This window comes from Brachyhypopomus gauderio, unplaced genomic scaffold (assembly GCF_052324685.1).
Source record: "Brachyhypopomus gauderio isolate BG-103 unplaced genomic scaffold, BGAUD_0.2 sc51, whole genome shotgun sequence".
NCBI classification, from domain to species: domain Eukaryota; kingdom Metazoa; phylum Chordata; class Actinopteri; order Gymnotiformes; family Hypopomidae; genus Brachyhypopomus; species Brachyhypopomus gauderio.
Window position 1 is genome coordinate 1,130,308 of NW_027506876.1, and position 27,461 is coordinate 1,157,768.

The 27,461-nt window shown below is 43.6% G+C and overlaps 1 protein-coding gene across 2 annotated transcripts in view; it reads left to right on the plus strand.

The window, feature by feature from the left end:
• kntc1 (kinetochore associated 1) overlaps positions 1-27,461 on the plus strand; it is a 62,652-nt gene that overhangs the window by 9,444 nt on the left and 25,747 nt on the right. For both annotated transcript variants that reach the window (XM_076987169.1, XM_076987170.1), the window contains 13 exons: positions 91-147; positions 889-960; positions 4,135-4,254; positions 4,458-4,601; positions 4,805-4,900; positions 5,251-5,354; positions 15,741-15,843; positions 16,451-16,585; positions 18,310-18,426; positions 18,893-18,965; positions 19,154-19,221; positions 25,008-25,363; positions 25,581-25,753. In XM_076987169.1, coding sequence (XP_076843284.1) covers positions 91-147; positions 889-960; positions 4,135-4,254; positions 4,458-4,601; positions 4,805-4,900; positions 5,251-5,354; positions 15,741-15,843; positions 16,451-16,585; positions 18,310-18,426; positions 18,893-18,965; positions 19,154-19,221; positions 25,008-25,363; positions 25,581-25,753 — 1,618 coding nt within the window. The remainder of the gene's footprint in view (positions 1-90; positions 148-888; positions 961-4,134; positions 4,255-4,457; positions 4,602-4,804; positions 4,901-5,250; positions 5,355-15,740; positions 15,844-16,450; positions 16,586-18,309; positions 18,427-18,892; positions 18,966-19,153; positions 19,222-25,007; positions 25,364-25,580; positions 25,754-27,461) is intronic.

A 27,461-nucleotide genomic window follows, 5' to 3' on the forward strand; every position in this document is an offset into this window, starting at 1 on the left:
TACAATGTTATAACCAACACAATAAATCAACAAAAAAAACAGAACCTTTGTGTAAGCGACTACATATTGACCTGAGATAACCATCCACAGGGAATCCTGGCTAAATGGTTGGAGATGCGCGCGAGGAATCTTGAATTAACAGAGAAGGTGAGACTGTTGATTTTTAATTACTGATGAGTTTGTGTTCTTGCTCAAGTGATTCCTCCAGCGCCCTGCTCTAGTGTAACTGCTCACACTGTATTTTCAGGATGGCTGCTCTAGTATAACTGTTCACACTGTATTTTCAGGATGGCTGCCCTAGTGTAACTGTTCACACTGTATTTTCAGGATGGCTGCCCTAGTGTAACTGCTCACACTATATTTTCAGGATGGCTGCTCTAATGTAACTGCTCACACTGTATTTTCAGGATGGCTGCTCTAGTGTAAATGCTCACACTGTATTTTCAGGATGACTGCTCTAGTGTAACTGCTCACACTGTATTTTCAGGATGGCTGCCCTAGTGTAACTGCTCACACTGTATTTTCAGGATGGCTGCTCTAGTGTAAATGCTCACACCTGTGTTTTCAGGATGACTGCCCTAGTGTAACTGCTCACACTGTGTTTTCAGGATGACTGCCCTAGTGTAACTGCTCACACTGTGTTTTCAGGATGGCTGCTCTAGTGTAACTGCTCACACTGTGTTTTCAGGATGGCTGCTCTAGTGTAAATGCTCACACTGTGTTTTCAGGATGGCTGCCCTAGTGTAACTGCTCACACTGTATTTTCAGGATGGCTGCTCTAGTGTAACTGCTTACACTGTATTTTCAGGATGGCTGCTCTAGTGTAACTGCGCACACTGTATTTTCAGGATGGCTGCCCTAGTGTAACTGCTCACACTGTATTTTCAGGATGGCTGGCCTCAGAATGGCCTCATGCTGGCTGAACTTGGCCTGCCTTCCTTCTGGATGTCGAGTAATCTGGTAATGATATATTATTATTTATTATTATTAGTAGTAGTAGTGGTGGTGGTGGTGTAGAAATGCCAAAATGGAACTGAAATACAAAACCACTTTTGTAATACAAAATCACTATAAGTAGCTTGATGCTTGATGCTATAAGTAGACACAATTTGACGGTTGACTGTGGAATATTTAGGAGCTGGGACAATTCATGACTGGATTTGTTGCACAGGTGGCATCCTATCACAGTTCCACGCTGGAGTTCACTGAGCTCCTGAGATTGACTCATTCTTTCACAAATGTTTTTATGAACAGTCTCCATGCATAGGTGCCTAATTTTATACACATGTGGCCATGGAAGTGATTGGAACAACCGATTCTGATAATTTTGATTGGTTAGCAAATACTATTGGCAGTATAGTGTATATGTAATATGGTCGACTCCGACCTGAGGTGTCTTGCACCAGGATGTGGGCAGTAGATCATTTTAAGTCCTATACTCCATGTATCTAATTAAAGCACATTCCAGATATTTGATTAATTTGAAGGACAAACCAACATCTTGAATCTTGTCATGTTGTAATGAATCAAAGGGCGGGCGTGACGCAAACGCAAGCAGTATTAATATTTATTAAATCAAACAAACACCAGAATAGAACGAGAGAACAACTACAGAAAAGAGAATACACACAGGGCGAGCATAAGAGAGACAACACAACCACCACGTAACACAATAAATAAAACTACTTTAAACACATTACTGATTACACTCTAACATACTACTGGAAGGATTACTCGACTACAACGACGGACATCCTAACAACCACGAACACATGACACAACTACTACTTAAACCGGACAGTTAAACTAAACGAACCAGAAGATAGAAACATACAGGGCAAAACATACACAAACCTAAACAAGAGAGACGAACGTTCAACTAAACCAAACTGCATAGGGATATAATACTGACAGGGAGACCTACAAACGTTGAAGAGGAGAACAACACGCAAGGGAAATACTAATTAAATGACAGTGAGAAACAGTAAGCACAGGAGAGAGAAGGAGAAACAGAAGCAAAGCGAAACAAGAACCAAACAGGGAGGGCAAAACGGAACAAACCGGACCGGTGTACGGGGGGGAGCATAGGGGAAGCACAAGATACAGAAAGGGCATGAAACACGTGAAACACAGGAAACCTCACAAACACAATGACCGACAACGAGCGGATAAGACAGAGGGCATTAAATACCTGGGAACAGGGAGGAGAAACGAGACACAGGTGTGGGCACTGAAGACAGGCGTGACAGACAGAAGGGGAACCAAGGAAACGGGGAAACTAGGCGGGACCAGGGAGGAGGGCGGAGCTGGACATGACACATGTTTCTCAAACCACTCCTGAATAGACAGGATGCGATTCATCAGACCAGGCCACCTTCTTCTGTTGCTCTGTGGTCCAGTTCCGATGCTTCTGATGGCAGTGAATGGAATGGGATCTCTTACCTGCAGCTACTTGGCCCCTTAGTCTTAGTCTTAGTCTTGGTGTTATAACACCTTTCTGTCATTGCCAGAATGACTTTTTTTCAGCTGTTTGTGTCTCTTCTGTGGGATTGGCCCAGACAGTCTACCTTTCACTCCCTATACACACATCAGTGAGCTTTGGGCATCCATCAACCAGTCACCAGTTCTCTGATTGTCATTCTTGGACCAGTTTTGATGGTATTAACTGTGTACCAGAAACACGGACCTGCTGGTTTGGAGACACACTGTCCCAGCCAATCACAGTTAGGCCCTTGTCAAAGTTGCTCAGACACCCACACTGGCCTGTTTTTCTGCTTCCAACACATCAACTTGAAGAACTGAAGAACTTTCTGTTCACCCCATTCACAGGTCCATTTCTATCCAGACAATCTGTAATGCACGATCAGCCACAAAATTAAAATCATGCTGAAGTGAATGTGTCTGTATAGGGCAGGCATGTCAAACTCAGTTTGGCTGTGGGGCCGGATCCAGACTTTGTTCTCAGGTGAGCCGGATCAGTAAAAGAATGTCAACTCCAAATATTTAGCTTTGTTTTTCTGTACTATGCTTTATCGTTCAGCCTACATTTTTAGCCTACCCTACATATTATAATCATGGATGAAAAGGGATCTTTTCTAAGCACAACACATTTATTCACAAACAATGAAAAAAAAAAGATTAGCAAAGAATGCAGTTTTACACCTGAAGCAACTCACCACATTAACAAACTCAAGTGGGAGCTATGAAAAAAAAAGTATTTTCACCTTAATTGTCATACTGCTTTGAAATAAATAAAAAAAGAAATACAAAATAAAAGTTATAGCAGTGCATGGGTAGTCAAACCACTAGGCTGGACCTACTGAAGCTGAGAACATACTGCACAATATTAATTATCTTTAATATGAAACCAGATGAATCTTATTTTTAATGATCTGTATTCATGAGTGCAAACAAATTTCGTGTCATCACACTTTTTTTCTCTCTCTCTCACTGCATTCCTGCAGTCTACTTGCTGCTGCTGGCTCCTGTAACTTGGCATCTTTTTGCCTTCACAAGTGCATCGATATTAGGTGTCAAATCCTGAGTAGCAGCACATTTAACAATGTCATTCAAGTGTTTATTTGTTAACCTTGAGCGCTGCTTTGTTTTATTATTGTTCATTACAGAGAACACCTGTTCACAAAGATAAGTAGTCCCAAACATGGATAGAACTTATGCAGCCATGGCTGTATCCTGGTTGGGGTAACCTGGCACGAGATATTGATAAAACGTATTCAATTCCACGAACCCAAATTTATCCTTTGTAGCGGAATCGCATCCTGTAACTGAAGCCTTAACTCGTGTCAGTGCTGCATGCTGCCATTTACTGCCCTCTAGCGACCAGAGAGAGCTTTTGATTTGTATTCATTTTTTTAAAATCACAACTTTTGATAGAAATGAGCTAGAGACTCGCTTCTTTTTTTTGACATACTCAGAAATTTATGCCGGGCCATATTAAATCATCCAACGGGCTGGGTCCGGCCCGCGGGCCGTATGTTTGACATGCCTGGTATAGGGAGTACCTTCATTTCCCTTAGATACTTTCCAGTGGACTCTTAAACTGGTACCTTTTGACCACCTCACTACTGGTCTCCTTCTTTCACACTTGTCTATCAATATTTTTGTCTTTTACAGACTGAGTACTGTAAGACAGAAGAGTTGGATCATTTACAGTCTCTGGTGACAAATTTACGACAACTCTGTGACCTCTACACGAAATACAACTGCCGACTGTCTCTCTCTGACTTTGAGCTGGTAGGTCTACAGTTCACCTGTTTGACTGGTGATCTGCACCGAATGCATACAGTTAAAGCAAAAAAAAAAAAATTGCTTAGTTTTTGCAGTTCGGAGGAAGCATTGAGAAGTGGGCAGGATTTACGTACGCATGCATTATCCAGCATGAGCGAGTATTAACCTTGAACAATTAGGAGCAATTCAAACCCTTTCTCTCGTTTTAGGGAAGTACACGCAGTATGGCTTTCCTGATGCTTGATAAAGTGCAGGCTCCAGAACTTATTCCTTCAGTAATCGAGAACAGTGTTCGACCCTACGCCCTGAAGCACAGACTCGACCTCGAACAAGTCTTGTTGGACTACATCAAGGTGAGGCCCCCGGCAGCCAGCTGTGCGACTCTTCTATTCAAACATGTTGAATAATGACATCAAAAGTACCATAGCAACCACGAGCTCTTAAACCGTTTGGTTTCACCTACTGTGGTTGCTTTGAAAACCTTCTATATAATAAACGCTTAGCAAAGTTGGCTTTTTGGACGTTTGCTGTGACCTGTACACTACTTCCTTCCCAGGATTTGCTGGAGTGCTGCAGCTCCCATATCACCTCTCTGTTCACTGACTGGGAGGCCAAGGCCGTAGCGGTGCTTCGCTGCATGGTCGACACCAACGTAAGTGCGTTTTTGAATAAGCAATGTTGTAAAATTCATAGTCTCCGTGTTCAAATTTACATCCAACTGGAACTACATTACCATTCACTTTATTTGCAGCTTTCTGGTTACCCTACTAAAAGTTCTAGTTACCCCAATATACGTCAGCCAGGTTACAATGTGGACAACTCGGTTCCAGCCATGATCTTCCTCAGCTAATTGAGTCGTGTCTGAATACAGGAATACAGGCTGGGCCCTGCAGACCTGTACATGTCCAGGGTAGTAAATGCCCAGGACAGAAACTGACCATGCCTGGCTGACATGCTTTCAAGCTGTGTTTGTTTGTTTGTACATATGTGCACACGCTTCAGCTGGTGATGGATGCTGTCCTGGAGATTATGTACAAAGCAGTGGTTCCCTGGAATGACACCATAGAGAAACTAGTTCAGCAGCATCTGGAAAAGGATCACCCCAAGTGAGTAGCAGTACCTATAAACACCAGTAAGGATGTCATGGTGTTCATTTTCCTGCCCTGGTTGGTTCTTCTATTCTTTTCGCTGTAATTCCTAAACTTTAGCGATATGCACTATTGTCCTGAACACTGTTCTCTGAAGCTGGGATGAAGGGATTCTTTCTTTTGTTTTCTTTCTTTTTGCAATTGTTACGTGGCGAATGCGCTGCGAGGGTTTTAAGAGCCCAAAAGTAGAACCCAAAAGCGTAGCCACAAAAAGCATATGAACCAAGATCTCCGCCAAACAGGAATGCGGGAAAAGTACACAATGAAAAACCACCATCAAACAGAGCACGGGGAAAAAACGGGGAGAAAATAATCACGGAACACTCAACATGAAAAAAGAAATAAAACAAACTAAGGAATGCCAGGGAAAGTAGCTAGCTCTCTAACTGTAATGGTGAGTAACAAAAAACCCTTCCCAAAACCAAACAAACTACAGATAGGAAAATAACAGGATCAGAAAACTTGAGATGGGCCAGAGCGGCACAGGTGAGTAAGCACTCGAAAACGGAGAGAAAGCGATGGCAAATAAATACCACACCAAACCAACGTTACCAAATAGTAGAGAGGCTGACTGCATGTGCAGGAGAAGCGCAACAAACAACTTAGCAGTGACGATCTGCAGCTGCCCTCCTGAAATAGGGTGAAAGACAGCTGCAGGTCGTCACCGCTGATTACGGTTGCCATGGCAAGAGTCGGTCCGCGAACTCCCTCCTGTGGCGGCAGGCACAACGACTCTAAAGCCAGCCCTTACAGCAATGCTATTTGTAGCCAGGTCAGTGACAAATAAGGTTTGGTATGATGTCCAAATCACAAATATGCATCTAAACATGTTTAGATGTATAGTCTGCATTTCTGTTGGTGCCATAGCATTCTATATGACTTTTACCATTTTTAACCAATTCAAGAATCACAGTCACATTAAATTGTCAAATGGTATAACCATGACAAGTATTAAATAATTCAGCCTTCTAGACATTATGTACATATGAAATAAGTGATTTATTATGAAATATAATTTCAAATTAAATTTAAAATATTTTTTTTCTAGACCAAGATAATATGGGTTTTTGGTATACTGAGCAAGTCAATATGCCATAGACATTTTTTCATGTTTTCCCTCTAATCTTGGGTCAGTTGGTTTAAAATAATTTTAAATTTCATTTTTACAGTGTAATACAGTGCTGAAATCTTATGCATAGTAACTTGGTGTGCAATATTAGATTTTAACATTGGTTAAACCAATTGACATCGGTTACACTAACTGATGACAAACAATTAAAGTTGAATAAAAAGTTATCAATCAATCAATCAAATTTTATTTATATAGCGCTTTTTACAACAGTTGTTGTCACAAAGCAGCTTTACAAGTGCCGAGTCCTAGCCCCCAGTGAGCAAGCCAAAGGCGACAGTGGCAAGGAAAAACTCCCTAGTTTTTGCATGAGGAAGAAACCTTGAGAGGAACCAAGACTCAGGGGGGGAACCCATCCTCCTCTGGCCGACACCGGTCACCATGACAACAACAACAATATAGACAGAATGTAGACAGAATGTAAAAGATGCAATAATGTCCATTTAGACCGAAAAAGATGTAATAATGTCCATCATGGTGTAGGCATCCGGTTAGGCAGGAGGTGGCCGGCCAGGATGGATCGCTTGTCTCTCCTCATCTCATTATTCCTCAAGCAGGCGGGCAGCCATGTGGAGAAATGAAACAGGGAAAATTAGCTCTGTATGAGGACATATACAGGACAAGTAAAATTATAAACATTTCTGGAGTGTGGCAGCAACTCCGGCACTAAGTTAAATTATTACAGCCTAGCTAAAAAAAGGCAGAACCAGAAGGTAACATAGGCTTGGGGGCATTCTGAGACAATGGCATCTGTCCACTGCACTGTCAACAAACTTGAGTGACCACGAGCAGTGACAGGATGACAGCACCAGCACCCCAGTCTACCATAAAACCCTTCGTCTATGAACCCCTGGATCTGTACCTTTATCTAAGGGGGATATTAATTATCAAACGCTAGACTAAATAAGTGGGTTTTCAACCTAGATTTAAAGATTGTGACTGTGTCAGAGTCCCGGACACATTTAGGAAGATTATTCCAAAGCTGGGGGGCCTTATAAGAAAAGGCTCTTCCCCCTGCTGTTACCTTGTTAATTTGTGGAACTAATAACAGACCAGCACCCTGTGATCTTAGTTGACGTGGGGGTTCATAGTAGGAAATAAGTTCCTGGAGGTATTCAGGAGCAAGCCCGTGTAGTGCTTTATATGCTAATAATAGAATTTTAAAATCAATACGAAATTTAACTGGGAGCCAATGCAGGGCTGATAGGACTGGTCTAATATGCTGAAATTTTCTAGTTCTGGTCAGAACTCTAGCTGCGGCATTTTGAACTACTTGAAGTTTATTTAGATTCCTATTTGAACATCCTGACAGTAGTGAATTGCAGTAGTCTAGTCTAGAGCTAACAAAGGCGTGCACCAATTTTTCTGCATCATCCTGTGATAATGCATTTCTTAATTTGGCAATGTTGCGGAGATGTAGAAAAGCTATCCTAGTAGTGTTATCTATATATTTATCAAATGATAGGTCGGAGTCGAGTATGACGCCTAGGTTTTTGGCTACTGTGCCAGGTGTAATGGGATAGTCTGCAAGATTAAGCATTAAATTTGGAATTTTCTGTCTTGCGGCCTTAGGGCCCACAAGGAGAACTTCTGCCTCAATTTTTCCTAAACTGAGTTTGTCATCGGGTTTGGCTGATATGTAAAGTTGAGTGTCATCCGCATAGCAGTGAAAATTGACACCATGTTTGTTTATAACTGTGCCCAATGGTAGCATATATAATGTAAATAATAGTGGTCCTAAGATGGAGCCTTGCGGGACCCCATATTTAACCATTGTACGTTTGGATGAAATATTATTGAGCTCTACAAACTGATAGCGATTTGTTAAGTAAGACTGAAACCATGAAAGGGCTGTGCCTGAGACTCCAACCCAGCGTTCTAACCTTTCTAGCAAGATCCTATGATCAATTGTGTCGAAAGCTGCACTAAGATCAAGAAGCACTAACAGTGATACATAGCCTTGATCTGATGCAAGGAGGAGATCATTTGTTACTTTAACTAATGCTGTTTCAGTACTGTGATGGGGCCTAAAACCAGATTGGAACTTTTCAAATGTGTTATTCCTATACAGATATAGGCATAATTGCTGGGCAACAGCTTTTTCTATGATCTTAGATATAAATGATGTGTTTGAAATGGGTCTATAATTAGATAGCACAGTCGGATCAAGATTTGGTTTCTTGATCAGAGGTTTGATAATTGCTAATTTACATGATTTGGGCATGTGACCTACTGTAATGGATGAGTTAACTATAGTTAGAAGAGGTTCAGTTACAGCTGGTAATACCTCTTTTAATAACTTTGAGGGAACTGAGTCTAATGTGCAGGTAGTACAATTTAAGGAAGAAATTATTTTCTCTAATTCTGATTTTGGGAGTGGATGAAAAGCATCAAGTTTTTCTCCCGGTAAGTAATTTAAATCAATATCAACCAAACCAGATGACATACCAGTTGTATTGCTAATAAAGGGTTTTATATTTTGTCTAATATTCTCTATTTTATTATCAAAGAAATCTATAAATACATTACTAGTGAGGTTTACTGGAATCTGAGGTTCTGTGCCTGCTTGATTTTTTGTAAGTTTAGAAATAGTATTAAAAAGAAATCTAGGATTGTTTTTATTTTTCTCTATCAGTGAGGCTAAGTATGCTGAGCGTGCTTTAGTGAGTGCCCGTTTGTAGTCAATAATGCTATCCTTCCAGGCACAGTGGAATACTTCCAATTTAGTAGATCGCCATTTCCGCTCTAATTTACGTGATATTTGTTTTAAGTTTCTAGTTTGGTCGGTGTACCATGGGGCGAGCTTTTTGGATCTAGCTTTTTTATATTTTAGTGGAGCTACTATATCTAGAGCTGATCTGCAGGTATTCTCTAAGTAGTCGGTTAGACTATCTAACTCTCCTGGATCGGATGGCGAGTGGGCTAAAGCAGTTAAGTCAGGGAGGGTTTCAATAAACTGTGTTGCTGTTGATGAATTTATTGAGCGCTTTATACACTGCCGAGGAGACGGGCGGGTATTTATATTAAGGTGAAAATCGAATTTTACTAAATAATGATCGGAGATTGCTACGGTTTGCGGGAGTATGTTTATATTATCTACGTCGATACCCAGCGTTAATATTAGATCTAGGGTATGATTTCGATAATGTGTAGGTCCTACTAGGTTTTGTTTAATGCCGACAGAGTTCAATATAGAGGTAAAAGCCCTTGTCAGTGGATCCTCCGCATTATCAAAGTGTATGTTAAAGTCTCCTACTATTAATATTTTGTCACTACATACTGCTAAATTTGCTGCAAAATCGGTGAAATCGTTTAAGAAATCTGAGTAAGGCCCTGGTGGTCTGTATACATTAGTTAGGGAGAATGTACTTTTATTTTCAGATGGACTAATTACATTAATAGACTGCATCTCAAATGAGTTTGAGATATCCAAGTATTTCTGATGAATTTCTAAACAATCACGATAGATTATACATATTCCACCTCCTCTGCCTGACAGTCTAGGTCTATGTATATAACTATATCCCACAGGAGTGGCTTCGTTTAGAGTTAAATAATCACCAGATTGAACCCACGTTTCAGTTAGACAAAGAATATCAATTTTCTGGTCTGTTATAAGTTCATTTACAAAAACTGCTTTTGAGTTGAGCGATCGAATATTGATTAATCCAATTTTCAGATCGGTCATATAGGTTGTAATAATTTGATGTGAAGTCTGAATATTAGTTAAAAACTTCGGGCGGACTATTTTCTTATGATTTAGTTTAACCCAGGGCACAGACACAGTCTCAATCCTAAGGGAACTTGGTGACGCCTCTAAGCAGCTCGCAGACAGGTTTAGCCCGTTAGTCTGCGGCCTGGTCGCGACCCTGGACAGTCAGCAGCTCCTAGTGCTACTCTGCCGACTAGCTAACAGGCTATGGGCTATGCTGCAAGATAACAGGGCAGCGCCATCCCGGGTGGGGTGGACACCGTCCCTGCCTAAAAGACCAGGCTTGCCCTCAAACTCTTTCCAATTATTAATAAAGCCCACTTGATTTTCTGAACACCACTTGGACATCCAGCGGTTTAGCGACGTGAGCCTGCTGTACTGCTCATCACCGCGCCGCATTGGGATGGGGCCAGAGCAGATTACGGCATCGGACATCGTCTGGGCTAATTTAACCACCTCTTTAACATTAGCCTTAGTCACCTCTGACTGCCGCAGACGTATATCGTTGGCCCCTACATGAATCACTATCCTAGAAAACCTCCTATGAGCTAACAATCTAAGGTTGCCACTAATGTCCGGCGCTCTGGCTCCCGGTAAACAGCTGACTGTAACCGCTGGTGCCCCTACAGCTACAGCTACTTTCACGTGTCGGACTATAGAGTCTCCTATCACCAGAGTCTCCTCAGCGGGTGTAACACTGAGCGGGGCAAACCTGTTGGACACACGTGAACCGGGGAGTGGTGCTCTGGTGGGCTAGCGCTGGCGTTAGCGGTAGCTGCAGCCCTCGCTCTCCGACTACGCCGCCGAGACGTCACCCATTCGCCCCACTGTGAGGGCTCTATCGCCGGAGTCGCGGAGGCGCTAGTTCTCCCTGGCGCGTCCACACCTACTGCAGACCCTGTCCCTGTCTCTCTATTCCTCAATAATGAGTGGACGCGTCGCTCTAAGCTTTCCACTTTTGCCACGAAAGAATTTACTAGTTTGCACCTCTCACAAATACTATGAAGACTTATGAAGTTAAGTGAATTAGGTGTTATAATAAATGTGATAAAAAAACAGATTGATCTCTCATTATAATACAGTAAGAACAATTCATACACCTTATTCATTATATTACATTAAAACAATCAAATATAAGATGATATCTAGCAGACAGAAGAAAAACTCAATTCAAATTGTACATACATTGTCCATATGAGATGTTTTGAACATTCCAAACATCCATATCTCAGTGAGAAAGGTGACAACCCTCTCCTTTTTCTCCTCTGCAATTTTATTTTTGTGTTTCTTTGTTTCTCACCTGCACTTTCATTCTTTTCTTTGCTTTGAGTTCATCAACTTTCCATTGCAGCTTTTTAGCTTCATTCATTCACTCAAGACCTACATCACTGATTTTGCTTTCTCATGAAACACTAGCATGTGTATGTGAGGGTGTGTGTAGTGTATCTCATGAAACACTAGCATGTGTATGTGAGGGTGTGTGTAGTGTATCTCATGAAACACTAGCATGTGTATGTGAGTGTGTATGTAGTGTATCTCATGAAACACTAGCATGTGTATGTGAGGGTGTATGTAGTGTATCTCATGAAACACCAGCATGTGTATGTGAGGGTGTGTGTAGTGTATCTCATGAAACACTAGCATGTGTATGTGAGGGTGTGTGTAGTGTATCTCATGAAACACTAGCATGTGTATGTGAGGGTGTGTGTAGTGTATCTCATGAAACACTAGCATGTGTATGTGAGGGTGTATGTAGTGTATCTAATTTGCCCTTGCAGTAGGATCCGCATTAACACGCGTTCTGTGGTGAGCTATTTTTTCTTTACTTGTAAGAGGAATCTATTAGAAGAGGAGAGAGTTTGTTTGTATACACAGGTTTCCACCTACATACTTCTATGTGCACTTGTGACGGGCAGGGGTGAGCAACTAAAAGGAAGCGATCACGCCAAGTCTCAGGGAAATGGGATGGTTTAATAGAAAGTGTGCAAACCAAAAACCCGTGACATCGTTCCGAATGAAGGAAATAATAACCAGCAGTTAACTGGTACAAAGACAAGACATATATAGACGAACAAACGACCCTCAGGTGAAACGGATCACGGGTCCCGCCCACCTGAGGGACGAACATCACGTGACCAAAAACAGGACATCTGCCGCTGTAACCGGGGGCGACCGGCAGGGGGCCCCCCCACAATGTGACAGACCCCCCCACCAAAGCCGCACTCCCCTCCGGATGTGCGGCTTACAGCGGCAGCACACAAAACACAACAAAGGGGCGGGAGGGCGGGGACAAGACAGGGACCCGTTCCCTGCCGTCCTGAGCTGAAACACAAAACACATAAAAGCTCCTCGTCACAGGACGCAGACCAGGCAGGGACCCGTTCCCTGCAGTCCTGGAGCTGAAACATAAAAGAACACATAGATTAGCTCGCCTCCTGGGTGGGACCCTGGACCGACTGGGCCGTCAACAAGACGATAACCACGCCTCGGTCGGTCACAAGGCCCTCGCGCCCTAACCGGCTTTAGGCCGCTTAAGCCCCACCGCTGAGTGCGGACCGGGAGCACATGGCCCAACACACGTCACAGGTGTGGATGTGTGTAGGCCGCCACACTGGGGTGCAGCCACGGCTTCCACCGACACCTCCCGAACCTACCTCTTCGCTCGGAGCTGACCCCTGCCCTTTTCACTAGGGGTCACCCCAGACTCCTGGGGAGTGAACCCCTTCCGGGGCCCCTCATCTCAAGGTGGACTCCTCCACCCAATCCAGGAGCGCCAGAAACCAGGGCCCTGGCAATGCGCATCAGGGACACGCTGGTCACCCCGAGCTCGAAAGAGAGGGTCTCCTCCTGGAGACCCCACTAGGTCTGGGAGTGCCGCAGTCCACCACCAGGAGCGACCTGCAACACATCACACACACACGCACACAGACAACACATAACACAAAACGCACACTGCTCTGACCACTGACCCCCCTTTACCCAGGGGGGAGGGGACCCCTTCTTGGCATGAGGAGACACCCTGTCCATACACCCCAGGCATCCTCCGACTACAAAGGGGTACAGGGGCTCCTCCCTGCTCAGGAGTCCCTCCCAAAGGTCAGGTCTCTCGATGGAGCAGTGCCTTCTGAGCCACATGTCGTGGCTCAGGAACCCCATAGCTCCCCCCAAAAACATATTTAGGGGGGGGCCCTCCGGGGAACAACAAAACAAAAAATACAGACACAACATATAACATATACGCACCTAGGATGCCCGAGGTGGCACGGGACCTCAAATGGGCCCCTCCCCACACACAGTGAAGAGGGGTGCAAGAGAGGAATGACATAAAACAAAGCACGCTACACTCTAGGACAAAACGAACACGCAAAGACAGAACACAAACAAACGGACAGGACCCACCGATGCGCGCGCTCTGTGGAGCGCGACGCGCCCACTCCAGCTATCTCTCTCACCGTTTTCACCACGGGATCCGTAGATCTTTGGAGAGAGAGCTATCCGCGAGCGGCTTGCGCATCATGCCCACAGCGACGCGTCTCTCTGACTCGCAGTCGCTCACCCCCGTCACCACGGGATATCGGGTGAGCGAGGCGAAAGGAGCAGAGAGACTCTCGCGTCTAACGCAGCAGCACGCACCGGTGGACACGTCTACATACACACATGAACACCACCAGCGAAACACACACCACGGCGCACTCACACACTCGCTCACGTCCGCGTCGTTATTTATATAACACGAAACAACGTACACACACACAGACGTTAACGGACAACGAACGAGCGTAATGTGTGGTACCGGTAGTCTCGCTGGGTGAGAGCGGAGTCTACCGGTCCCCAGCTCTAGTCACCGCCGTGTGATTTACGGGTCTTACACAAACAACATGTAAACACGGCGGGACGAGTGGGGACAGACTCAACACTCTCTCGGACAAAACACGACACAAACACAGCACGTAGACAAACACTTACCACGAGACATGATCACGAACGAAGGAGAAAGTAAAGGAGACTGGCGGCTTCCGAAGGTTGGCTGGTTATTCTGTGACGGTCAGTGTGAGCAACTAAAAAAGGAAGCGATCATGCCAAGTCTCAGGGAAATAGGATGGTTTAATAGAAAGTGTGCAAACCAAAAACCTGTGCATTGTTCCGAATGAAGGAAATAATAACCAGCTGTCAACTGGTACAAAGACAAGACATATATAGACGAACAAACGACCCTCAGGTGAAACGGATCACGGGTCCCTCCCACCTGAGGGACGAATGTCACGTTACCAAAAAAAGGGGGACATCTGCCGCTGTAACCGGGGGCGAGCGGCAGCCCCCCTCACACAAAGTGACAGCACTATCCTACAGAAATGTGAAATACATTTTTTTATAAAAAGATAATAAATGAAAAAAAATAAAGATTTTATTTTTTTAGACTACATTTTCAACTGTATATTATGGTATATTAATATACATATAATAAGATTAATATTCTTAACAAAAAAAACAAATGTAGAAATATTGTCTCAAAAAGGAAATGGTGCAATGGTGTAACCCGGTTACTCCACAGGACATTTCAAATTTAAACCAAATTTTGCATGCATTATTGTGGATGACGATGGAAACACTTTTTATATATATTTCAAACAATTTTTCATGTTAACTTGAATGAACTTTATGATGATTTATATTTATTAACATTTTACCGAGGTCATACCATTTGACATGTATTCTAATCATACCTGACCATCTGCTTTATTTTGTCAAATTTTACAGAGTTACTAATCTTGACTTGTGACAGTTGGAGACTTCAGAGGTCTTTCTGTTTGACATCACATTCTGTTACATGATCTTCTGGCTCAAAATAGTCAAAATGGCTCCAAAAAGTGTGGTTACACCAGTAGACATACCCGACGTTTGACTTGGCAGACATGATTCCCCATGTTAATGGAGAAACATAGCAGTTTTTAATATTTCCAATATTAATTGATATAAAAAATACACTGGCATAATCTAAATGTTTAGAATGTCATTACACATTTTTTCAACAACTTATATTCTTGGTGCTGCATTTTTATGGTTACACCATTTAGACAATTTTGCCCTTTTTCTCTCAATATTATCTCAGAACGTAATAAAATCAGGCATGTCAAGATAGTGACTCAAAGAAAAAGATATTTCAAAGTAAATTATAGCTTTATTTTGAAATTATCACATTTTTAAAGTTATTCAAACTTCAGAGACAGAAAAAAAAATGAGTGGCATGTCTTTCACCCAGCCACAGTTTAGCTTGGCTTCATCGTGGAAGCTGATGTGTAACAGAAGTCATTGTTTAACTTGTGTCTGTTAGAGTACGTACACAATGACATGTAGCTAACAGCCATAGTTTACTAATAGAATGCTCCTAATAGAATAAACAGAATGTTCAGATTTAGGGTCACGGAGAGTAAATCATAAATTTCCTTACAGTATGCAGGGGTCACAATGTAACCATGTGTGTTCTCTGCCCCTCCTGTCCCAGGCAGCAGCTGCTAAGAGAGAGCTACCGTTTGATGGAAGTGAAGAAGCTCCTGCAACGCTATGGAATTTGCAACGTAACACTTACGAACTCGAGAGACGCGATGGTGAGTGCATCACCTTTTAAGAGTCCGTCATACCTTTGACGTGTCGGGCGTGAGCAAATAAGCAGAACACACCCCACACTATTGCCTCCCGAATGCTTAGCTTGGCAGCCAGATGTTGGCAGAATGTTCACTGAATGTGCTCAAGATGATAGAGGGATCACTGGCTGCAGAGGTGCAGGTACTGGGGGGTGGGCTGGGAGCCTCGAGGTAATGATTGTTCATCTAGGCATCATCAGCATGTTCAAACACGTGTCCTGCGTGGCTGCCTCTGACCATACGCGTGTTTCATTTCCTGGGTTCGTTCAGGTGTGATGGAGTTGAAATGAGCTTCTGTTTCTTTCCGTGCCTTCCGTCAGCTACTGTGTGCTGAGAGAAACCATTTGAATCAGGTTAAAATTAGGCACAATGCATCATTTAACTGACCTGATGCTAATTGGTGTAGGTCACCAAATGCTAAATAGTATTGTCTGTTCTGTCCGATTGCCTGTGTGTGTGTGTGTGTGTGTGTGTGTGTGTGTGTGTGTGTGTGTGTGTGTGTGTGTGTGTGTGTGTGTGTGTGTGTGTGTGTGTGTGTGTGTGTGTGTGTGTCTACACAACCCTTGAGCAGATGCTGGTGAGACACATTGTGAAACAGAACCTGCCCAGCTCTCTGGAGGACTCTCTGAAGCTTGCTCACACCTATAAACTCAACCTGAATGAAATCCACTATTTCCACTGCATTCGTCTTTTGGAACTTAATGAGGTATTTAAAGTGAGATCCCCTTTACTGTGTTTAGCTGCATGTTAACCAGTTTGTCTTCAATTCCATGGGATACAAGGGATGCCTATGACTACACTGGGTGGGGGTCACCCTGAACCAGTACTCTGATGTCTGCACTGGGTGGGCCACTTTATTAGGGTCACCCTGAACCAGTACTCTGAGGTCTGGACTGGGTGGGCCACTTTATTAGGGTCACCCTGAACCAGTACTGACGTCTGCACTGGGCGGGCCACTTTATTAGGGTCACCCTGAACCAGTACTGACGTCTGCACTGGGCGGGCCACTTTATTAGGGTCACCCTGAACCAGTACTCTGATGTCTGGACTGGGTGGGCTACTTTATTAGGGTCACCCTGAACCAGTACTCTGATGTCTGGACTGGGTGGGCCACTTTATTAGGGTCGCCCTGAACCAGTACTGACGTCTGCACTGGGCGGGCCACTTTATTAGGGTCACCCTGAACCAGTACTCTGATGTCTGGACTGGGTGGACCACTTTACTGGTTCAGGGTGACCCTAATACTGACGTCTGGACTGGGTGGACCACTTTACTGGTTCAGGTGACCCTAATACTGACGTCTGGACTGGGTGGACCACTTTACTGGTTCAGGGTGACCCTAATACTGACGTCTGGACTGGGTGGGCCACTTTAAGAGGGTCACCCTGAACCAGTACTGCTGTCTGGATCAGATTTTGTGTGAAGCACTTGGTCTATGTTCAAATCACTGAATATCTGCTGAGTTGTCACAGTTACACCCCAAATGGTCTTTATTAAATTCTGGTGTAGTGACTGAGGAGGCCACTCATCTTTTTGCCATGGTTACCGGGGTAAGATGAATTCTGCTTTGTTACATGGCACATTAACATGCTCGTTTGGTGTGTGACAGTGAAATCATTAAACCACCAAAACCAGTCTGCACTGTGCATACCAGCAGCAGCCTTCATTCCCCACACCATTACACCACCATTACTCAATCAATCAAAATTTATTGGTATGGCGCTTTTCACAACACATGTCACAAGTGGTGGGGAGCTCCTGCTGTGGTGGGGAGCACCTGCTGTGGTGGGGAGCTCCTGCTGTGGTGGGGAGCTCCTGCTGTGGTGGGGAGCTCCTGCTGTGGTGGGGAGCTCCTGCTGTGGTGGGGGGCTCCTGCTGTGGTGGGGAGCTCCTGCTGTGGTGGGGGGCTCCTGCTGTGGTGGGGAGCTCCTGCTGTGGTGGGGGGCTCCTGCTGTGGTGGGGGGCTCCTGCTGTGGTGGGGGGCTCCTGCTGTGGTGGGGAGCTCCTGCTGTGGTGGGGGGCTCCTGCTGTGGTGGGGGGCTCTTGCTGCAGCGCCTCCTCTAGGCTGGAGGTGTTCCTGCTGCCTCCCTGTGTCAGAGTCAGGTCTCCTCTCTCGTGGCGTTTCTGCAGAGCGGCTGCTCGCTAGACGGATCCATAAAGGCCTGTGTATCCTCACCGGGGATCAGTGGTTTCTGACGACCTCAAACCAGCCTGGTTGTGACTTGCATCACGGTTTTACCTGTTCGGATTCTTGATGTGAACATTTACTGACGCTCAGCATAATGCATAGTGTTCACATCTCATGATTGGAAATTATATGAATGAGCAGGTGTACCTAATAGTGTGTCTGGTACGTTTATATAGAAGAAGCTGGTTTTCTTCTGCTATGTTTGAGAGATGGTTTTATAATGTGCGCGTGTGTTTCTCCAGACAGAGAAGTGTATAACACAGTTGAAGAAGCTGTCGCCAGCCGAGGCAGAAGTAGTCATTGAACGTTTAGTGAGCTGGTCGAGACTTCAGCTGCAAGCCAAGGAAACACACACTGAGGTACTGTGGGCTGGGACACACACACACACACACACTGAGGTACGATACTGAGGTACCGTGGGGAGGGGGCACACTGTTAGTACAGAAATATTACTGCACTGTGTGAAGTGTTAAAATGGCCTGAGGCAAACAGACTGAGAGTTTCTAGCTAAATCGGATGTTCAGCTTGCTAATGTGGAGACGGTGAAGTTTCAACATTACTAAAGCAGCTTCTGTGCATTATTTTCCATTTTTATTTTTAAGTTTGAGTAATTTTTTTTAAATAGCAAAAGTGACTAATTTGTACAGATAAAATACTTGCAAATAAAATCTTAAACGTAATTATAAAATTGTAAAACTGGATTTACTTGTGAGCAGAGGCAAGTAGGTGGAATTAATTAACAACCTGAAAAAAAAATCACTTTAGGATGATTTTAAATGTACTACACACCTCTAAGGTTGACAAACAGCCGTTTACATTCAACAGCTGAAGGAGCTACAGATGCACGTCACCCAGACGATGGTGGAGGCACTGAAGCACCTGCAGAGTGTTCAGAGGGGTGAGGCAGAATTCAGTCTGTAGTTCCCACAGCCCCAGACAGGAGCTTGGCACCTCGAAATACACATTTGGGTCTAAAACATGCCGGACAACTGAAGTGATTCCTTTGAGGGTCCTGCATGCCCTCAAAGATGGTTTTGCTGCACCTTCATGGCGATTGTAGCTGAAATGTGCTTGTTTGCGTCACAGATGATGCTTTGAAGAGGACGGAATGTGAGAACAACCTGAAGATGTTCACAGCCATTACTCACCTGCAGGTATCTGTCCATTGGGGCGTGGTCAGGCCATAGCACACCAGTGTTTCTCTCGGGCTCTAATAGATGATACATGTCATGGATTCAAGAATGAATAGAGGAATTATTTTGTGGATAAAGGAACCTTCATGAGATCGTCCCCAAAGAGAGCTCGTGAATGACATCCGAAGGGTTGGTTACAAATTGTGGTGTCCCCCAAGGGTGGACTATCACGTTATTCACTATTTATACAAACTTTGTACAGATTAGGGGACAGTGAACAGGTACAGTAGTTTTAATATATAATAATGTGTAAGATTTGAGAAACTGTGATGCTCTACAGCAGGCGTACTCAACTAAATTTGTCCGCGGTCCAATTTTGGCAGATACCTGTGCCCTGAGGTCCGGTGCGGCGGGGGTGGCGAACGTAAGTTGTTGAGCGGGGGGCGGGGGGGGGGGGGGGGGGGGTACGGTGCGCGAACGGTGGAGGTGTTTATACTTTCGCGAGCGTCACTGCAGTGTTCTCCGAAACGATAGGCATTTTGTCCGATACGATATGTGGTAGAAACACCCCTCAAAACAGGGGAATGAACATTTACCTGACCAATTTTAATGTTGCTATATGTTTCAGGTTTGAAAAGTGCTGGAATTTAGGTTAAAGTACTTTAAAATGCTTGAAATTGTAACTACTTGGTTTCACAACAAATAGCTGTCTGACTGAATAGTTCTCTTGTATTAGGTTAACAAATACGAGCCTCTTGTAATTCCAGGACGAAACATGAGAGAACGTGAAGACGTGAAGATTGGGCGTTTTTTAAATAAACAACCATTAAATAATGTGATAAAAAAGCGAATTATTTCGAGTATATGTATAAATATTTAACTTAATTATGTTTAACATGCTGGGAAATATTGAAATGGACCTTGAAAGTGACGTACAAGTGCTTTAATTCCACCTTATAAAGGTGTATGAACCCTGAAAACGTGACTTTGTTCATTGCGCTGAAGCGCGGCGCAAAGTTACAAAATTCGAGAGATGCACGACCTCTCGAACCGACAGCGCGCGAGACACTCGCGCACACGCGGAGCCACAGCGATTACGTCATTTTCGCCGCGCGGACCCTCGCGCCGCTCGCGAAGCGTCAACCAGGCAGGCTTGTTGTAGAGCGGGGTGGCGAACGTAAGTTGTTGAGCGGGGGTGGCAAACGTAACACTCGTGACGGAGTGTTTTTTCAATAGCCCTGAAATAAATGCTACGGTTTTGTTTTGGTCCGTATCCAGTTAATCAGGAATGAGATTGGGTCCGGACAGGACTGCGTTCGGGTCCGGATCCGGACCGCGGTCCGCCAGTTGAGTACCCCTGCTCTACAGCATCTTTATCTCATGAGTCTGACATTAACATTATAGAACTAGTGTGTTGTTACTTGGTTGAAAGTGCTCTACAGTCACGGGCAAAAGTTTTGAGAATGATACAAATATTAATTTTTACAAAGTCTATTGCTTCTGTTTTTATAATGGCTATTTGCATATACTCCAGAATGTTATAAAGAGTGATCAGCTTAACAGCAATTAATTGCAAAGTCAATATTTGCCTAGAAAATGAACTTTCTCCCCCAAAACACATTTCAACTTCATTGCAGCCCTGCCTTAAAAGGACCAGCTAACATCGTTTCAGGGTTTGCTCCATTAACACAGGTGTGGGTGTTAATGAGGACAGAGCTGTAGATCAATCTGTCATGATTAAGTAAATATGACACCACTGGACACTTTAGAAGGAGGCTGGTGCTTGGCATCATTGTTTCTCTTCTGTTAACCATGGTTATCTCTAAAGAAACTCATGCAGTCATCATTGCACTGCACAAACATGGCCTAACAGGGAAGAGTATCGCAGCTAGAAAGATTGCACCTCAGTCAGCAATCTATCGTATCAAGAAGTTCAAGGAGAGAGGTTCCATTGTTGCCAAAAAAAAAGCTCCATGGCGCCCAAGAAAGACCAGCAAGCACCAGGACCATCTCTTAAAAGTGTTTCAGCTGCGGGATCGGGCTACCAGCACTGCAGAGCTTGCTCAGGAATGGCAGCAGGCAGGTGTGAGTGCATCTGCACGCACTGTGAGGCGGAGACTCTTGGAGCAAGGTCTGGCCTCAAGGAGGGCAGCAAAGAAACCACTTCTCTCCAGAAAAAACATCAGGGACAGACTGATATTCTGAAAAAGGTACAGGGAGTGGACTGCTGAGGACTAGGGGTGCAGGAAAAAATCGATTCCAGCTCGAATCGTGTTTCTAACATTAAACGATTCAGAATCGATTCTCATTTTTAAAAAATCTATTTTTTTCGGGTGCGTGTGTGCCTTCTCAGCCACCGTAGTGCTAGGCAAAACAAGGAAACGGCTTTGACTATGTGTGGCTTCGCGGTCTTTGAAAACAACCATTTGGAAACACTTTAGATTTTACCGTCAACCCGGCCCGGATAAGAATGGGCTTGATCGTTTGCACACGCATAAAGACGCTACAGATGATATTCGGGAGTTACAGTGATTATAACTCCTGGTAAAATAAAGTTAAAATAAAATTAACTTGGTTCACTGAGCACTCTAGTTTTGTCCTAACTAGATCTTTAGATATAATACTGCTGTAATACTGCGAAGTCGTGGTCAGAGGTGAACTTCGGTGTAGCCGGTGTGTATTTTATTTAAAATAATTAACACCCTTGAGCCACTGTGTCTTTGGACATAGATAATGCAGTTTGCTATGATTGATAATTAAAGTGTAGCTCTTATTTATGCATAGAAATGTAAATCAACAATATAATCTGTAGCGTCTTAATGCGGATAAACGAGGGGAGTCGGAATTCGACACAACACACAAGCCAAAACTGTCGCACATGAAATGCTGCAGGCACCATTCAGAAACTGATCAGTTCAGTTAAATGTGTTCATTTAGAAAATGTGTGTGTGTGTGTGTGTGTGTGTGTGTGTGTGTGTGTGTGTGTGTGTGTGTGTGTGTGTGTGTGTGTGTGTGTGTGTGTGTGTGTGTAAATTTTTTTTTTTTTCATCTGTGTAGTGGAAGTTCTGGCAGCTAACGTAAGCCTACCCATTTTATTAATGTAACAGCACTTTTATTTTTGGTACTTTCATATATTTTTTATTTTTGTGATTTGTTAAGGAAAAACGTGTAATTTTGTTTCTGGAAGTGGCATGTTCTCAGAAATAGGCAGCTAGCCTAAGCCTAATTCTTGTATGAAGCAATTTGTTGTTTTTACAGAAAGAGCAGTATTTTGTATAATAAAATTTTTGAGTAGTGGCCAGTTCTGGCAGCTAGCTTAAGTCTACCAATTTTACTTACTTTACTACAGTTTTATTAGTTTAATGTAGTGTTGTTGTGATGATGGCGTCGGAGAGACGGACGAGACACGAGTCCGATGGTTTACGCACAATCACTTCTTTAATTCAACAGATATTGTGCAATCAGCGCACAATAAACATGAACACAGCACACAACGTGCAGACTTAGACAACGACGAGCACAGGACACTGCGCGAGCGCACATTAAATAGACAAACCACATTAGCCCCACGTGATTACGAGACGATTCACAGGTGAGACACATTATTCACACGATATTAGCCATCACCACGGAGTTCCACTGACGCAGACAAAGCACGTGGACTACGTATACACACGCCCAAAAGGGGAGGGGCCGGGGTCCTCAACGTGACAGTTCTGAGTGTCAGCCTCAAACAGACATGTTGTCTTGGATTTACCTTTGTGTGTTTACATTATTGCAATATGTTGATAAAACCTTTACAATTATAATATCTTTATAAATGTACTCTGCTTTCATGCCAGCAGACCGAAGTAGCTCGTTTTGAATTGAGAATCGTTTTTGAATCGGAAAATAATCGTTTTTTAATCGAATCGTTGGGATCTGAAAGAATCGGGGAAAAAACGAATCGTGACCCCAAGAATCGATTCTGAATCGAATCCTGGGATTCCCAAAGATTCACAGCCCTACTGAGGACTGGGGTAAAGTCATTTTCTCTGATGAATCCCCTTTCCAATTATTTGGGACATCTGGAAAACAGCTTGTTCGGAGAAGACGAGGTGAGCGCTACCACCAGTCTTGTCTCATGCCAACTGTAAAGCATCCTGAAACCATTCATGTGTAGGGGTTGCTTCTCAGCCAAGGGAATCGACTCTCTCACAGTCTTGCCTAAAAACACAGCCATGAATAAATAATGGTACCAGAATGTCCTCTGAGAGCAACTTCTCCCAACCATCCAAGATCAGTTTTGTGATCAACAATGCCTTTTCCAGCACGATGGAGCACCTTGCCATAAAGCAAATGTGATAACTAAATGGCTCAGGGAACAAAACATAGAGATTTTGGGTCCATGGCCTGGAAACTCCCCAGATCTTAATCCCATTGAGAACTTGTGGTCAATCATCAAGAGACGGGTGGACAAACAAAAACCTACACATTCTGACAAAATGCAAGCATTGATTGCGCAAGAATGGACTGCTATCAGTCGGGATTTGGTCCCGAAGTTGATTGAGAGCATGCCACGAAGAATTGCAGAGGTCCCGAAGAAGAAGGGTTAACACTGCAAATATTGACTTGCTGCATTAACTCATTCTAACTGTCAATAAAAGCTTTTGTTACTCATAATATGATTGCAATTATATTTCTGTATGTGATAAAAACAACTGACAAACACACATAAAAACCAGAGGGCAGCAGATCATGTGAAAATATAATTGTATCATTCTCAAAACTTTTGGCCATGACTGTATTATGATGCTTGTTATATATGATACGCTTCTAATGTTATTTGTGATATTTATTTGTAACACTTGTCGGAGGCAGGCGTGACACAAACGCAAGTTGATGAATATTTATGAAAAAGAAAACGCAACTACAACACAGAAGGCAGATAGGAGCTACACTGAATACGGAAAAGATAATATAGATAAACAGGCATACGAGACAACTAAATAGGGAATACGGGTACGGGATCATAAAGCAACGTACGACTAAGAGGCAAAAGGGAGAACCATTAAACAACGATGGGAGCGATGGCTAAAGGGAGAATACTGAACCAGACTACAACCAAACATAAGGGAAAAACTATAACTGAACACTACGAGGTTAAACATCAAAGGCTAAGCAAACAAGGCTATAGAGAAACACTTCCAGAGAATAACGAAAGCTACAGGGAAACTAGCAACAATATAATTGATAAACAAGACAGACGGAGCGGAGCAGAAAGGTAACAGATTGAAAACAGAACCAACAGAAGCACATAGAGAAAAACTAGGGAAATGAAACAGGAATATCTAAGAACAGAGAACATGAAAGAGCAGGAAGGCAAGGGAAGACTCACGCACAATGACCGACGAGGGTAGACAGAGCAGGGGAAACGAAATACACAACAACCAGGGAAGAAAACGAGACACGTGGGAATACTGAAGACGGGGGCGAGGCGGACAGAAGGGAAACCAAGGAAACGGGGAAACTAGGCGGGACAAGGGAGGAGGGCAGACCTGGACGTGACGTTATTGTACAAGACATGAATGTTGTGGTTTTTATTTTTTAATGTAATGAGTGACCCAAAACACATTTATACACTGTAGACAGTAAATTATTATTCCATTCTATCGTAACATTACATAAAGTATTACAGAATATTGGGTTCAAGAAAGGAGTATATTTCACATGTTGCTGAGAGACAGTGGAGGAACTGCTACTTTTTGAACAAATTAATTCATGTGTGAGCAAAAGATATGGACCTCTGTCCTGCACATGCACCTCAGGAGGACTTTGACATCTTCCTGACCCCCGAGGAGTACGAAGACCCAGCCGTGCAGCGGAAGTTCAACCAGCAGCTCATCACCGCGTACGAGAACACGCGGGCGTGGCAGCACTCTGGGAAGAAGCACCACGACAAGGCCAGCAGCAGTGGAGCGGAGGGCCAGGGGAGGACGGCGGAGGGCCAGGGGAAGGCAGCAGTGGCCAACGACCCTGACGGGAAAACCAGGACACTCTCCACGGAGGCCGGCCTCTACAGATTGGCCAGGCACCTCCAGAGGACGGAGCAGGAGCTGTGGGCAGACCTGGCTGGCAGAGCTTTAGAAGCTGGAAATGTGGAGAAGGCCCTGAAAATCCTCAGGTGAGTGTTTAATAAACCAGATATATCAGATCAATTAGGCAAGGACACAGATCTCCTAAAAATGAGGCGTCCTACGTCCATGACTAACTGCTCTACCAGCACATTCGACCTGACATGATCAGACCGGATCGATCGAACCTGGTTCTTCTCGTTACAAAATGCCTCCAAACAGTCTATCCTGCTGTAACCGGCACCTTGTCCCTCTGTCCTGCTCTAGCGAGCTGTACCAGCACCACCCCAACTGCAGCACGGGCCGGGTCCTCTTCAGCACGGCCCGGCGCCTCTGCCAGATGCTGGAGCACAATGTCCCGATGGTGCTGCCCGAGGGGGTCAACCTCCCGGACCTCATCTACAAGCTGGCCTGTCAGGCCATCACCATCTGTCACCACGGTAACCGGGCCTTCAGTGAAGCATGCCAGATGTTCTCTGGTTGTTTTTATGTTCTTTGAAGAACGTGGCACCTTGCGCAGTGTAACTGATGGCGAGGAATTTCCTTATTCACAAACATTTATATGGTATGTGCTGTAATGACATTATGTTCTGAGGTCAGTACAAGTGATAAGTGAGTTATGGAGTTAATACTGGGATACATTTGGCATGGTGATGGATGGAAGTATGATTAATTAATTGACCAGTTAGTTAATTAATTAATTTATTTATTACTACTATTACTTGCTTTATTCATCCCAGGGGGAAATTCCAGTTATCCAGTAGCATATACAGAGTAATAAAAAAAAAAACTAAAATAATAGCTATAGAACTGGACAGAAAAGAAGATTAAATTAAAAATTCAATAAAATAAAAAATGGATAGATTAAAAAATATTAGGGGTGGGCATAGATAAATTTTTTTAATCTAGATTAATCTCACTGAAATCTTGAAATTAATCTAGATTAATCTAGATTAATCTATATTAAAATGGCTCATATGCGTGCTACCCAAGTAATGACTAAAAGTCAGTTTTTGAGATAGGGTTTCTTAATACAGAGGGTGCATTAGACCAGGGGCTCATCTCCTGTTTCCAAAATGCATCAATGACTGCTTGAGGAAGCTGTTCTACTTTGATACTTGAAGAAAAAAACATGCTCAATAAAATGTAGGCTACTCGTGTTCAACGGTTTATTCAGTTAAACATGAATTTCTAAGCCTACATACTGTACATTAAAAGGGGTTGATAACATGTTTATTCAGCTAAACATGATATTTGAAATGTAAGCTAACATTTAGTACATTTAACCTCACGGACGTAATTTGGGGGGGACTTTTTCAAAAGCCGGTTTTGGTCCTCTGCAGTTTTAAACGGTTAAAAAGAAATATTTAAACAGTGACGAATCTAGCGCTAGGACCATGCAGAAAACGACCGCTCCGAGCTCCACTCCGGTAACACTTTACGTTCCTAAAAATGAATTTTCCATGAAGCAAACCTGGCGACTTCGTGGCTGCATCCATGTAAACACACGTACGATTTGTAATTCACAGGTTTGAAAACTCGTTCTCGCCCCTACTGTGCAATTTAGTTTAGTTCGGCTGTATTCCTAGTTGAAAGTCATCATAGTTTGCTTACCCATTTTGACTAGGGTTGCCACCTAGGTCTGACAAAAAACAAGGACACTGTCATACTGAGCGAGTATGTTGACGGGGGGGTGTCGAACGTAAGTTGTTGAGCGCGGGGTGGCGAACGTAAACGTAACGTAAAACGTTACCGGAGGGGTTTAAAATAGACACACCGAGGAAAAAAAACAGATATAAAATGTGCAGAAACAGTCTGAATCATGGTTTGAACTAACCTAGTTTTTTTGCCGGGACCGAATATTAAAAAGACGAAAAACCGGGACAGCCCGGGAAAACCGGAACAGGTGGCAACACTAATTTTGACCCAGTTCCCAACCCAACTTTAAGAATAGATTAACGGTGATAATTTTTATATCGCCCGATAAGAGTATCAAATTAACGAACGCCGTTAACGCCGTTAACGGCCCACCACTAAAAAATATATATATATCCAGATATAAACATAAACACTCATTGAGATGAGGTAGTATAACGGTCCATGTGCAGTTGTACAGTCATGCAGTAGTGATGTCTACTGTGCAAAAAA